General features: G+C 39.2%; 2 protein-coding genes and 1 long non-coding RNA gene across 5 annotated transcripts in view; 1 reads left to right on the top strand and 2 right to left on the bottom strand.

Moving 5' to 3' along the window:
* Positions 1 to 2,821: 2,821 nt before the first annotated feature.
* zgc:112083 (uncharacterized protein LOC550461 homolog) lies at positions 2,822 to 9,103 on the top strand. Its single transcript, XM_061783008.1, has 10 exons — positions 2,822 to 2,925; positions 3,436 to 3,602; positions 3,714 to 3,940; positions 4,362 to 4,485; positions 4,555 to 4,707; positions 4,791 to 4,865; positions 6,334 to 6,454; positions 6,539 to 6,677; positions 6,750 to 6,874; positions 8,456 to 9,103. The coding sequence occupies exons 2-10, from the start codon at positions 3,455 to 3,457 to the stop codon at positions 8,832 to 8,834; spliced, it is 1,491 nt and encodes a 496-aa protein (XP_061638992.1). The 5' UTR covers positions 2,822 to 2,925; positions 3,436 to 3,454; the 3' UTR covers positions 8,835 to 9,103.
* LOC133482647 (uncharacterized) lies at positions 8,949 to 11,712 on the bottom strand. 2 transcript variants are annotated; one of them, XR_009789864.1, is made up of 4 exons: positions 11,607 to 11,674; positions 11,475 to 11,536; positions 10,497 to 10,569; positions 8,949 to 9,955 (listed from the first exon to the last, which is right to left on the bottom strand). It is a non-coding gene; the product is annotated as an uncharacterized LOC133482647 (long non-coding RNA). The 2 variants fall into 2 exon arrangements; XR_009789863.1 differs by having other exon boundaries at positions 11,475 to 11,712.
* Positions 11,713 to 14,632: 2,920 nt separating this feature from the next.
* Positions 14,633 to 14,764, bottom strand: part of LOC133482182 (mediator of RNA polymerase II transcription subunit 13-like) — a 35,906-nt gene continuing 35,774 nt past the window's right edge. For both annotated transcript variants that reach the window (XM_061781993.1, XM_061781992.1), the window contains exon 30: positions 14,633 to 14,764. This exon is cut by the window's right edge and continues 682 nt beyond it. The gene's annotated coding sequence lies outside the window, so the exon portion shown is untranslated.

Consider the following 14,764-nt stretch of genomic DNA (forward strand, 5'->3'; position numbering starts at 1 on the left):
CCTCGCTGGCAACCTTAGTCTTACATTAATAATAATAACACAAGAATGTAGTTTCAAAAGAAGACTGTAGTCTCGCACCCCCACATTCTACATTTAACTCTTACACTATATGTAAACAAACAATGCACGCAAGACCAATAATTTTCATTTTCAGTGGGAGTCTTAAGGCCACACTGAAAAGCAAAAATAATAATCCAATTTGACAAGAAAAAAGTTATAACATTGCTAGAAAAAAAGTCATGTTATGAGAACAAAGTTGTAATATTACAGAATATTAAGAAAAAAATTATGATATAATAAATATAATGAAGAAAATACAAAATTTCACTGGGGGAAAAGTCATAATTTTTCCAAGAGTAATGAAGTTATATTACGAGGGTAAAAGGTGTAATATTCCAAGAGAAAAAAATCATATTATTATACCAAAAATAGGCGGCACGGTGGCCGACTGGTTAGAGCGTCAGGCTCACAGTTCTGAGGACCCGGGTTCAATCCCCGGCCCCGCCTGTGTGGAGTTTGCATGTTCTCCCTGTGCCTGCGTGGGTTTTCTCCGGGCACTCCGGTTTCCTCCCACATCCCAAAAAACATTCATTAATTGGAGACTCTAAATTGCCCGTAGGCATGACTGTGAGTGCGAATGGTTGTTTGTTTGTATGTGCCCTGCGATTGGCTGGCAACCAGTTCAGGGTGTACCCCGCCTCCTGCCCGATGACAGCTGGGATAGGCTCCAGCACGCCCGCGACCCTAGTGAGGAGAAGCGGCTCAGATAATGGATGGATGCATACCAAAAATATGATAATTTTACAAAGATAAAGTTGTAATATCCATTAATCCATTTTCTGAGTCGCTTCTCCTCACTAGGGTCGCGGGCGTGCTGGAGCCTATCACAGCTATCATCGGGCAGGAGGCGGGGTACACCCTGAACTGGTTGCCAGCCAATCGCAGGGCATAAAGTTGTAATAGTACAAAAAATATATTACAAACAAAAGAATTTTAAGTGATAAAGCTCCAAGCATTAGAAGTTAAAAAAATCCAAAGTTAAGTCGTAGTATTATGACACAACGGTCCGATTATAGGAGAATAGTCATTTTATCACGAGAGAGAGAGAATCAATTCATGAGAAAAAAATTTAATATTAGTAATATTACTATGCCAAAAAATATCACAACAATGAATAAAACAGTAATGTTACGAGGAAAAGACATGTTATACCTGTAAATATTACAAAAAAGTCATCGTTTTGCAGTAATAAAGTTGTAAGAGCCCAGCAAAAAAAAGTATGAAAAATATGTAATAATGCAAGAAATGTGGTAATATGAGAAACAATATTATGTTATGACTTCCATCTCATAATATTGCAAATTTAATTTCATAGGTGTACTATTTTTCTTTTCAGTGTGTTCCTAACTCCTTCATAAATCTCTCCAGCATTACAATCCTAATATGCACATGTCTATGTGTGCTTGCGTGGGTGTGTGTGTGTGTGTGTGTGTGTCCACGCCACACAGTGCCACACAGTCCACTCACTCCCACTCTCTGGTGCTGAAGGCCGCTCGATTTTTTTGTTTTTGTGGTCTGCTTTATTATGGGTGGCATTGCATTCTCTCATCACAGTGAACTAAAGCTACAATATAACGGGACAAAAAGACAAATGGATGCAGATGATGACGTGTTTGTTGCTGGGATCCTTGTGTGTGTGTGTGTGCGTGCGTGTGTGTGTGTGTGTGCTTCTCAGCTTGTTTGGAATGAACTCGAATTAAAGAACAAAACGTGACTGTAAACTGTTGTGACTTTATTTGTGTTTTCTAACTTTAATTCTTGTGTTTTTTTAAAGAGTAATAGTAATATAATGTCCAAGTCATAACTATGTCTTGTCATCTGAAATGGGTGTAACCATTTTCATCAATCCGAAGGGTCAATGCGCGTCTGAGATACACCTGGACAGATTTGAGATTAACGGGCGTCGATTTATAAACAATACAAACAATATAAGGAATGTTTGGTAAAGTTGTAACATTAAACATTAAAACAAAACAAAACAAAAATCAAAATTTCCAATAAGAAAGTCCTAGAAATATGATAAAAACTTGTAAGAAGAAAAATTATTACTGCAAGAAAAAGATGTAATTAACATTACCAGGAAAAAAAGTGAATATTATGATGCCAGACTTTTGCAAGAATAAGGTCCCAAAAAAAGTGAGTATGGGGTCCAAGTTACCAAATATTGTTACTTGCCCATAAGGGGTGGCGATTAACGCATTGTGTACCGCAAAATAAGAAATTTTTTTGGAAAAATATCCTAAAATGCCTACCAAAAAAATCTAAGAAAAAAAATTCACATTTTGTTAATTTTTAAAATTGTTTATTAAAGTAAAATTTGCTTCACATTGCTGACAAAGAAATACGACAGCAACGTAACCTAATTGGTGAAATGCCAGATGACTTATTTTCTTTTCTTTCATGTATTCGCTGCAATGATTTCATGTGTTTTCCTGCAAATCAGTCATCCTGACATAAAGGTGCATCAATAATTCAGCAGTTATGTCTCGTGTGTTTGCAGAGCAACGAGGTATTGAATAAATGATTAGTGGGGACACTTTTACAGTAAAAGATCACCTGCACCTCCGCTTCTTCTTTAAGATGTTATTTGCCATGCTGGAGTCATCAATATTGTCTTCATAAATAATAACGACAAAAGTTGATTTACCACTTAATTTGAATTCATTCCATTAAAAATGTGATCAGTGCAAAAATAAAAACGACGATAGAGGGCTCCGTTTCCGATAACGTGTTTTGTTTTTAAGTTTCCCACGACGAAGAAGAAAAAAAAAACACTTCCGGGTTCCTAACCCGGCAGTAAACAACGGCAGACAACGGAAAGGAGGGAACAGCATTTGCTCGATGGTTGGCGTTGGTTAAAGCTCTGTAAGGAACATTGCACATTTTGTCGGAAACATTCAATGTAACAATTATCACCTTAAAATATGAATAATATTTGTTTCACATTCAGCAAACGGTTTTATTTATACGAGAAGTCCTAAGAAAAATGTCTGACACCTGTTATTGGACGAACGGCAGCATCGACATGGCAAATTCTATAGAATTAGTATGTTTGCCGAAAACTACCAGACGTGACACCTTAAACAGTCGAGGTTTCCATTTCCTACACTTTCCAGCCTTTATTATACTTAGCTTATCTTAACTAGTGGTGGAATGGCTGTCAGTGAAAACAAGGCTTGAACTACATTTTAAACCTAAATTGCATTATATTTGTTTTATATACGTTGATGTCTACGTGCTTTTTTGGGGGACCAGTCCCATTTCAGCCTTTGCCCCAGACCTACCCAACCATAACTGTTTCATAAATGCGCCATCAGCAATATCAGTGCTCTCTGGTTGTACTGTAGTGTCTAAAATGTCTTCCTTTGTGCTCAGCACATAAGCCCCCGTCACGATGGCCACCAAAAGGCTGGACCGCTTTGAGGTGGCGTGCGAGTGGGCGTCGTGCAGCTACAGAGGCCACGGCATGGAGGAGCTGAGCGACCACATGTCCGAGCATTTGAGAGACTACCTGGGGGACAAGGACGCCCTGGAGGACTTGGGTGAGGCTGAGGATACTTGAGTCAAAGTCGCGCACGAACGTGCTCAATTGAATTGTGTAGTTCATTTCCTCTGTAACACATTGCATTGAACGCATTGTTTGTGCTTCCCAGACGAGTACGCTTGTCTGTGGAAAGGCTGCGAGTTCGTCTCCATGGGCAGCCCGGCGGAGTTGGAGGCGCACGCGTACTTCCACAACTACCACGCCAAGCTCAAGTTCGTGGGCTCGCAGCTGCTCCAGTCCCACCCCGACCTGCCCGTGTGCAACCAGGCCGTGCACAGCAGCAACCTGCTGCCCGAGGGCTCCGACAGACACCTCTGCCAGTGGGAGAACTGTGATGTACGTGTGTCATTGGTTACATCACCAGTCATCCATTACAAAGAATTAATGAACCCCCACTCATCTCGGTGGGGATACGTTCCAGACGCTTTTCGGTAGGGATGGGTATCGAGCACTTTTATTCAACTGGCCCCGGGATTAAATTATTACGGACCGAAATAGCGATAAACTCCACCCTTCACGGTTCTGTTAACGGTATTGGAGAAATTACTCACATTTATTTTATTCATCGAAGAAGCATTTTCACAATCTGAAGCGACCCGTCTCGCCCCACTCCAGTCCCACGTGCGAGAGGTACGGCTGGCTCCTTCCCCTGCTTGTGTAGTGCCGTGCAATTATATTATAATATCAGAATCATACGATTAAGGATACCCATCCCTATTTTTCAGACACTTGCTAATTCACGTTTGTTTTTGCACAGAGCACGTTTACCAACCCCGAGTGGTTCTACCGCCATGTGGACAATCACGTAGAAAGTGCGGAGCAGCAGCAGCAGCAGCAGCAGCTCTCCCATCAACAGCAGGCTCTCTTCTGCCGCTGGTCAAGTACGACCCATTGTACGAAGTCGACGCGTCGCTCTATGGTCCTTGTTTGACCTTCATCTGTCCCGTCAGGCTGCGACGCCTTCTTCAAGATCCGCTACCGCCTGAGAGAGCACATGCGCAGTCACACGCAAGAAAGACTGGTGGCCTGTCCCACCTGCGGCAGCATGTTCTCCAGCAACACCAAGCTCTTTGACCACCTCCACAGGCAGGCCCAGCCAGTGGGTGAGAGGACCCTTCAAACAGCATTACTGCATCCTACCTGATTCTTTGGTGGTGTTCCTATATTCCTAAATGTTTTCTCTTAGATTCACTTGTGTGTGAACACTGTGGCAAAGCCTTTTCCAGTGAGAGACTGTTGCGGGATCACGTACGACAGCATGGTAATCATTTACACTACTATTGTGCACTCACCTGTTTAGATCAATTATATTTGGAATACAGTCAAAACTGTCACCATCAGAAAACCTTTAGTAACTGTACACACAATGTTTAAGTCACATTCTCACAATAATTGTAATATAAGCAGAAGGCGGAGTTAACCATGCTAATATGAAAACATAATACACGTAAAACACTCGAGTAGATCTCAAGTGACAGACATATGGTAGCTAGCTATCTAGCACGATAAGCTAACATAGCAATTTATATCTTTACTCGGCGCTCCTTCTTGTCAAACAGATGGACTCCAATGCATGACACCAGTCACAGAAGATCCAAAATATCGCATCTTTTCGCATTCACAAAAAGTCTCCAGCTAAGAGTCAATCACTCTATGGGCCCAGATTCACCACACCAGTCACAGAAGATCTAAATCAGTACTTTGTTCACAAAAGTCAGTCAATACTGCCTCCCGCTGAGAATCTATGAGTCAAATCAAAATCCTTTGTTCACAAAAAGTTGCTCTTTACCTGCTCTCACCGAGAGTCTATCGATCTGTGGGCTCAAATGCACTACACCAGTCGTAGAAGACCCAAATCAAAGTCCTTTGTCACAAAAAGGCAATACCGTCTCTGGCTGAGAGTCTGTCAAGTGTGTGGATTTAAATGCAAGCCACCAGTCGCAGAAGATACGAATCCAAGTGCGTAGTTCACAAAAAGTTGGTCAATAGCTGAGAGTCTTATCAGTCTATGGAATACATGCACAAAACTCGTCACAGGAGATCCAAATCAAGTCTGTTGTCAACAAACGGTTGGTTGAAAATGATCACAGTGTATGGCACTAGTCATAGAAGATCCAAATCAGAGTTATTGTGTTCACAAAAAGTCAGACGACGACGACTCTGGCTGAGAGTCTATCAGCCTATGGACGCAAATGCTTGACATTAGTCGCAAAAGATCGAAATCAAGTCTTTTGTTCACAAAATGTTGGTCAATAAGGTCACTGCCTAAGAGCATCAGTTTTCGGGATTAAACGCACCACACCAGTTGGAGAAGATGAAAAAAAAGTGCTTTGTTCACAAAACAATAGGCAGTAACCAGTTTAGGTGGCGGGACAATCAGGCATAACATCAGTCACAGGAGAACCAAATCAATGTACTTTCATCTCAAAAAGTTGGTCAATAATGCCCCAGCTGACATTCCATCATTCTATGGACTCAAATGCACAACCTGAGTCACAGAAGAGCCAAATCAAAATCCTTTGTTCACAAAAAGTTGTTCAATACTGGCTCTGGCTGAGTGTCTATCAGTTTTTGGACTCAAACATGCAACACTAGTTGGCAGAAAATCCAAATCATGTCTTTTATTTACAAAAAGTGGGTAAACATCGCATGGAATGTAAGCGTTTTTCTGTTAATAAATGTGTCGCGACCATAGTAGTTTCACATGTGGGTGTGTTTGTGTGTTGCAGTGAATCAGGTCAAGTGTCCTTTCTGCGACATGACGTGCACGACGTTGGCCGCCCTCAAGATCCACATCAGGTTCCGACACTGTGACGAGCGGCCCTTCCCTTGTGACTTTTGCGAGAAAAGGTACATTGGTACGCATGCACGCTTACGTAGTAATACTGTAAACACCGCACAAGTGAGGGCGTCATTGTAATTTTTCCTCATCAGATTCAAGAACCAGCGAGACCTCCAGAAGCACACGGACGTCCACAACGAGGGCTCGGTGTTCCACTGCTCTGTGCAAGGCTGCGAATATTCCTGTCAGACCTTCCAGACCATGAACCATCACTTCAAGAGGGTGCACGAGGTCCGTCGCTCGATTGTCGACCTGATTGTCGTCGTGTTGTTGATGCCGAGTGATGTCATGTTTCATGTGCAGGTGGGGGGGATGTCCAAGTATAAATGTCACCTTTGCGACAAAGTGTTCTCCTGGTGTTACACGCTCACTCTTCACCTGCGAAAGAAACATGAACTGAAGTGGCCCTCGGGACATTCGCGATTCCGGTTGGTGACATTACGAAACATTTTTGGTACTGTAAACGGTCAAACTCAGCCTTTTGAAGCCAAGGAACCATGTTTGGTAACTTAAGACGAAATGGATGCCATGCACCCTTCCTTAATAAGCCAGCGATCTTGGTAACGTAAACCAAGGATTCATATTTGGTAACTTGCAACAAAATTGATACCACACAGCTTAACATAAGCCAGTGAAAGAAGTGTGATTTATCCCAGCCAATTAGTGAAGGAAAAGTATTCAAAATATTTTACTATAATTCAACCATGCAAAAATTGTTTAGACCAAATTCACCCTTTGACAATTTTTGCATATTCATCATACAAAAGTATGTATTTATAAAAACTGAACACTAACATACACTTTTTGAGAAAAAAAAAAATATTTTTTTTATATTAAGAATACACAAATATTAAGTAAATGTTGAAAATGAAACATGATTTAAATGTTCATTTTAAAAAAGTAAGACAGCTTTTTTTATTTCTTTGCCCAATAGGGCTACAAAAATGTGAAATAATTGTTTTATCATGAGTACAAAAAAATTTAACTAATTTCAAACATAATTAAAAAAAAATATATAATTCCTCAAAATATAAATTATATTTATTCATGTGTACTACAATAGACATTTTGAATAAATACTTGTTTTGCACATTGAGCATCCCCAAAATATATGTGAAGAATTTGCGATCAATTCAAAAGTACACTTTCAGATTATTTTTTTTTTTTTCGCACTTTAAGCCGACAGTTGTTAACTAATTAAAGGACCTCTCTAATGTTGTTAGATTGGCACTTATTCCATAGTTCTGGAGTTAAAAACGATGTCTGCAGAAAAAAAATCCCCCCAAAATAGACTCGGTAGTAATTTTTCTCGATCTTTATCAACTGTGGGCCTGTAAAGCCCTTGAGACTCTTTTGTGATTAAAGGTCCCATTATTTTGTCTATTTAGATGTCCATTGAGTGACTCTCTAACATGGACTTAGTATAAAAGTGTCAATTTAATTTAAAAAAAACACCTTGGTTTTGTCATAAGAGTGTCCAGAAAAGGCCCCTCTGACAGCTACTTCTGTTTGACCCAGTTTTGTATCCGCTTTTCCTCTGATTGGCTCCCTCTGAGTAGAAGACCCACTTGTGAGAGCACCTGTTTGTCATGTTGACAGTGCTGGCTCGGGAGCGGAAAGAGAAGGCGGAGATCTTCGCTAGTGACGTAGATAAATTCAAGAAATTTGAATGACCTGATTTCCGGCCTCTCGGCAAAACATCTAGAAATACACGTTTGAATTTTTGCTGTTGTTGTTGTTGCACATTAAGCTTCTAAAATGTTCTATCATGAAATGAAAATCTAATTGTTGAACACAAAATATACGTCCTATTTTTATTTTTTAAATGTAATTTATTTTGAAAAAATCTACCATTAGTTCATACATATTGTAATATCCATCCATTTTTTAATGTGCTTGTCCTCAGGGTTATAGGTGAACTATAGCAATATTGTAGCATATTGTAATAGTTCATTTATAATGTTCATTTAATTTAATGGGATAAATGCCAAATGGCAAATATTTTTCAGATACAGGAAGGACGTGGATGGCTTTCTGAAGCTGAACATGGTGCGTGTGGAGACTGAGGAGGTGACCAAAGAGATCATGAAGAACATGAACAAGAAGCCCGTCAGCCTTCGCAAGAGTCAGCGCAGTCGCGGCGAGAGGGCCGCCGTCACCCTGGACAGCGGACGCTCCTCCTCTTCCTCCTCCACGGAGGACCCGTCCGCTCAGTCCAGCCCCCGTGGAGGTGGCGACTCCCCTGTGTACTGCGTCATGAGCACCATCCCGCACATCGAGGACGATCCCGGCGGGACCACGCAGGAGGAGTGCGACCCCGGTGGGACGTCCGGAGCCGTGCGGGCCCTCACCATGGTGGCGAGGGGGCTGGGCATGGATGTAGTGTGATATCTGGAAAATATCTTTCAGCCTTTTTATTGTAACCTCATTTTATTGTTTGGATGTTGACTTGAATTTGCATTGTTCTAGATTCTAAATGCATTTTTATTTTCAGTATTGAAGTATGCTTCTGCTGCTTTTATATTTACACACGTTTTCATACATTATTTTATGAGCTGATGCCGTGTGGCTGACTGATCTTATCTTGCATGTGTGTGTGTGTGTGTGTGTATCATCAAATAAACAGTTGAGGGTGTCAAGTCCTCAGCCAATCAGGACAGAGCTTATTCACTTTGCTTCACAACTTTAAGATTTAAAAAAAAAAAAAAAAAGCTTTACGAGCGTTTGACGGTTGACCCATGGAAATGTGAAAAACTTTTTTTTCCCCCAACATCTTTTAGCTTTAAGCAGGATTGATTTTACAATAAAAAAATTGTTTTAAAGTTTAAAAAAAAATCTGAATACATAACCATCTAATTGAAAATTGTAAAATACAACACAAATGCTTTCTGTTCATTTTAGTGAATTGGTTTAAAAACCTTCCTGTATCAAAAACTGTAGATGGACTGACAAAATAAAAATCAAATTCTTGCTTTGACATAACCCAATAAAACCTGAGCAAAACTGACAAACCTCCACGGTCCCATGGATGCTGCCAGAATGAGAATAAACCTGCAATCCAGGCAATTCATAAGAGAGAACAAAAATGTCTCCTGTTGTGGAGGACTCAAGGCCTCAAGTAGGCTGGATGGAGGAGGGGACCTGCCCCGGTGGAGGAGAACTGCGGGTGCATGCAGTGGAGGAAGTGTGCGTGGCGGTTCTCTTGGTGAGGGTGAAGCTGCCCAAACCACCGCGAGGCCACATCTTTTGGTGTTGAGAGGTTCTATCTGGCAGCTCTGGCCTGTACCAGGAACCATCAGTGTGTGGCGCTGTCACAGTCTGCGAGGATCCTCGCACAACTTCCTTCTTCATGTTGACTGTAGCGTTGTTTTCTTGATGCCTGTTCCTGGTGTGACAATGCCGCCATATTCCTTTAAGCACATTTGGACGAGTCTCCATTGGGGTTGGACGGCGGAGGATCTGCTGCGGTCTTCTTCTTCTTCTCACCAGTCCCAAAGGAGAAGGAGCCGCTAATAGGGATGAAGCATTGTGCATTTATTTATTATTGCTTTTGCAATACTGTGAATCGGGATAGCGCTGGCGCCAAAACCGAAAATCTGTGAATAATTGGGAGTTGTAATTGCATATACTTGCCACAAGATGGTGGCAAAGCACATAAAACAGAGGCTCGTAAAGCCTCATTTGAGAAACCCATGTTATAAAATGACTGTATTTAGTAGTGCAACTGAGGCAATTTGTGACAAAAACTGTTTAATTTTTTTTAATTAGATCTAATTATTTCATGAATGTATGTTTTTGTAAAATACAATGTGCTACTTTTCGAATTAAAGATTCTATTTTTTTTGGGGGGGGGGAGCTGAAACTGATTAATAATTAATTAATCAAAAGGTGAAAGGCGATTTCAGAGGCGAGCGATCTGAGTCACGAGAATAGTCACGGAATTAATTAAACTCGTATCTCAAGGCACCCCTGTACTGTATTACCATTCTCATAACACAATTGCTCACTTACCGAATGTGTTATCGTAACTACACTTGAATATGCACTCACCTACATAAGGGAAATTGGGGGAGAGATGCGATGCTGTGTTGCCATGGAGACCGTCACGTTTGACTGCTTTGTGCTTTAAGACAACAGAAACACAGAAGAAAGCACACAAAATGTAAATTTATCATCTACCAATTTACTTAAATAGTTATTCATTTCATCTAAATTATTATTTTATTCAAAAATATTTATTTTATAATAATTTGGTGTTTTCAGTTACTTACAATCTCACAAACACTGGTGATGGTTTTCTACAGCTGTTGATTTAAAATAATTAAAATTTAAATTGTATCTATAAATATCTGTTTTGCAATAATCCATCCATCCATTTTCTGAGCCGCTTCTCCTCACTAGGGTCGCGGGCGTGCTGGAGCCTATCCCAGCTGTCATCGGGCAGGAGGCGGGGTACACCCCGAACTGGTTGCCAGCCAATCGCAGGGCACATACAAACGAACAACCATTCGCACTCACAGTCACACCTACGGGCAATTTCGAGTCTCCAATTCATGCATGTTTTTGGGATGTGGGAGGAAACCGGAGTGCCCGGAGAAAACCCACGCAGGCACAGGGAGAACATGCAAACTCCACACAGGCGGGGCCGGGGATTGAACCCCGGTCCTCAGAACTGTGAGGCAGACGCTCTAACCAGTCCCTCACTGTGCCGCCAGTTTCTATCCATGTAATGAATATGGAAGTTTATGAAATTATCAATTGAATGGATAATGTACAAAAAAAATTATATTACAGTAGCGCTCACACTCCACCTTTAGATGATTAAATGAAATAATAATTTTAAAAAATGTGTGGTATTTTCTTATACAGTTACAGTTGGTTGAATGACTAAACGGAATATTCCGAGATTTAAAGAAGTCACCGCAGTTGAAGTCCACATTGATCCATTGTGATTCTATCATTAATGTTATTAATGATAGTCCTCATGCTTAATAGAAAAGTAGAAGTTTAACAAAATGTGTTTCCTACCTTCAGCTTCTACATCACCGTATGAACGGTCCAAAAGTCTCTCTCCTCATGTCCCCAGTGAACTTTCCGCAGGGACACAAAAGTGTGTGTCACTGTGAGGCCTCCTGTCAATTATTAGTGAGTGTGACTTACAAGAGCAGCAAAGACCATTAACTCCTTCTGGTGGCTCAACACTGATCCCATCAACGTTCTAAAGCACGCACACGCACACACACACACACACACGAACGCAAGCCAATACAAAAGTTCAAACAATATTTTACCTTAAAGTTGACTTTTAAAAGGCCAAGCAGCCATTATACCCAGTTAACTTAAGACAAAACACAGCCCACGATAAGGCAGTAGAACAATAGGAGTTTATTCTAGAGATATCGTATTATTAGAAGTATATGGTAAGAGGCAGATACTGTGCTGTATGTGATATACTTATTTAAGATACATTTAACTACTAGTGATAATTCACTTATTTTAATTCATATACGAAAGATGAGTAAATATTTAAACATAACTACAAAAGAGAAAAACGATTTTAGAAAGATTTTTTTTTCAATACTAGAGATAGTTTTAATAAGATATCAAAATATCTCAATTGACGAGTGAGACTGTTTGTTTTGAAAGATTTCAGTAGATAAAAAATAAACATTTTAAACTCAGAAATGACGAAAGATTAAAAAAAGTGAATAAAAATTAGTTTTGAAACGATAGTCAATTACTACACGTTTAAAAACATTTAAAACAATTGAGATGGAGTAAGAATATAAACAAAATAAATATATTTTTAAACAAAATTCTTACAAAGATACAAAAGTAACAAAGTCCGTATACAGTATATTTAAAAAGAGAAAACAAAAAGGAATTAGAAAAGAAAAAAAAAATATAAAAATAAAAATATAAAGACTTCAATAAAGATCAACTTTAACTTAAAAACATCTAATAAAAGGGCCTCAGTTATTTCCAGTTTTTTTACTTTGACATGCTATACTGCTGTTGTATTGCATGTTATTAAAGGTGTACCTAATGTTATGGCCAATTTGTTTTTGTTTTTTTCATTAGATGTAACGTTCATCTTGCACCAACAAATAAATAATACATGGAATTTTTTTCTCTAATGATTCAAAAATCAACTGTCATAAACAACCATAAGTAAGGGCAATTGTGACGAACAGTCAAGTCATGATCGTACATAAAATGAAGAAATGACTTATGTAGTGAGTAGTCAAATGTCACCTAATTGATTTGTATGAAATACAGTAAATGTCTTAAGAGCATGCAATAGTAAATCCAAACTATGCATACATATTTATATTATGAAAAAAAAAAAGCAAAAACAATTTTCAGACATTAGTAATAGATGATGATGATGTGTGTTTGGGTCTAAAATGACCCCCCCCCCTCAGTGTCTGATATGAAATCAGACTTAACTTTTCCTGTCAATGAGGATTTCCCAAATTATTTGTACTTCCTGTCTTATGTCTCGAGATGTTGCTTCGGTATTTCCACATCATCTTATTCCCTCATGATGCCATCTATTTTGTGAAGTACGCCAGTCCCTCCTGTAGAAAAACAACCCTGCAACATGCTGCTGCCACCCCCGTATTTCAAATGTGGGATGGTGTTCTCAGGCTTGTAAGCGTCCCCCTTTTTCCTCCAAACGTAAGGATTCTCATTATGGCTAAACAGTTCAATTTTAGTTTTGTCAGACCACAGGACAACATTTCCAAAATTAAAGGATTTTCCTGTGTGCACCTGCAAACTAATCTGGCTTTTTTTTTTAGTTTTTCTTTTTGAATAATGGCTTCTTTCTGGCAGAGTGAGTTGCCTATCAGCCCATGTCAGTACAGTACTCGTTTCACTGTGGATAATGACACACTCTTAGCAGCTTCAGCCAGCATCTTCACAAGGTCTTTTGCTTTTGTTCTTGGGTTGATATGCACATTTCAGACCAAAGTTAGCTCTGCGACACAGAACCCGTCTCCTTCCTGAGCAGTAAAATGACTCGACATGATGTTTACACTTGTGTATACATGTTTGAACAGATGGTGTGTGTCACTTTCAGGCATCTGGAAATTGCACCCAAGGATGAACTAGACTTGTGCCCACATTTCTCTCTGTTATGTCTGCTTTCTTTTTGACTTTTCCTTGATGTTACACAAAGCAGTGTTTCTAGTTCAAATAAATGGACAGGTGTGTCTCTAATTAACTCATGTTGTCAATAAATCTATCAGAAGCTTCAAGAGAAATGACATTGGGTTTTCCCAAATGCTTTAAAGGCAAAGTAATCTTACTGTAGGTAACTTCTGACTTTGAAGAAGGTAGTGAAAACACCCCTAAATAAGTCTTTAATTATTATGGCATTTAAACTATTAAAAATAATTTTGGTAATCCTAATTGACCTAAAAAAAACAGTAAACGTTAGGTCTGGGAAAGTGAAGTGGGGGAAAAAAAAGCATGTTTTTTTTTTTAAGATATCGTATGTAAACACCTGGTTTCACAGTACCTTCCCCAAGTATTGTCTTATTCCACATGAAGAATGGCCCCAAAAAAAGCTGTTTGCTAGCAGGCAGGTGAGCGACCGGTTGGTATGCAGGATGGTCTTTCTGGAGCCACGCTTAGCAACAACGCTATTGTGATCACTCCCAGGGGATAACCACCGGAGACAAATAGGGAGACTCCACACTTAAAAATATAGAAGTGAAAAAGGCAAAAAGCCTTTTGGATTAAAGGTCTTCAACAAACAAGAGACCAGTTTCCTCAATTTATCATTTGCGGATCTAAAATGAGAAAAAAATAAAATAAAACCATCTGGAAAAAAACTACAGAAAAATCAAGTACATGTAAAAACAATTACGTATATAGAAGTAAAAAAAAAAAAGGAAATTGCTAAAGATACATTTTAAATGTATATACATCTTAAATTACTACATATTTTAAAAAAAAAATAGGATAAATTCCTAAAAGATCTGAGATCCATACTAAAGTCAAGAAAAAAATTATTTCACCCTTAAAGTCCCTGTAAAGTGAAAATTAACTGCTTATTTTGAGTATTGAGAATTTAAAAAATATTTTTAATGCTCTGGTTTGTTTGTTTTATTTATTTATTTTTTTAAATCCTAACAAAAGAGAAAGGGTAAGCAACAAAGAGCAGGTACAAAGACACATCATGTAGACGCACTTTATTCCTAAAACAGAAGCTGCACCATCAGTAGCGGCACACAATTATATGTACACATATACACACACACACACACACACGCACACAAGATTACCTAAATCTGTTATATAAAATATAT

The sequence above is a fragment of the Phyllopteryx taeniolatus genome, chromosome 8 (genome assembly GCF_024500385.1).
Source record: "Phyllopteryx taeniolatus isolate TA_2022b chromosome 8, UOR_Ptae_1.2, whole genome shotgun sequence".
Taxonomy (NCBI): Eukaryota; Metazoa; Chordata; class Actinopteri; order Syngnathiformes; family Syngnathidae; genus Phyllopteryx; species Phyllopteryx taeniolatus.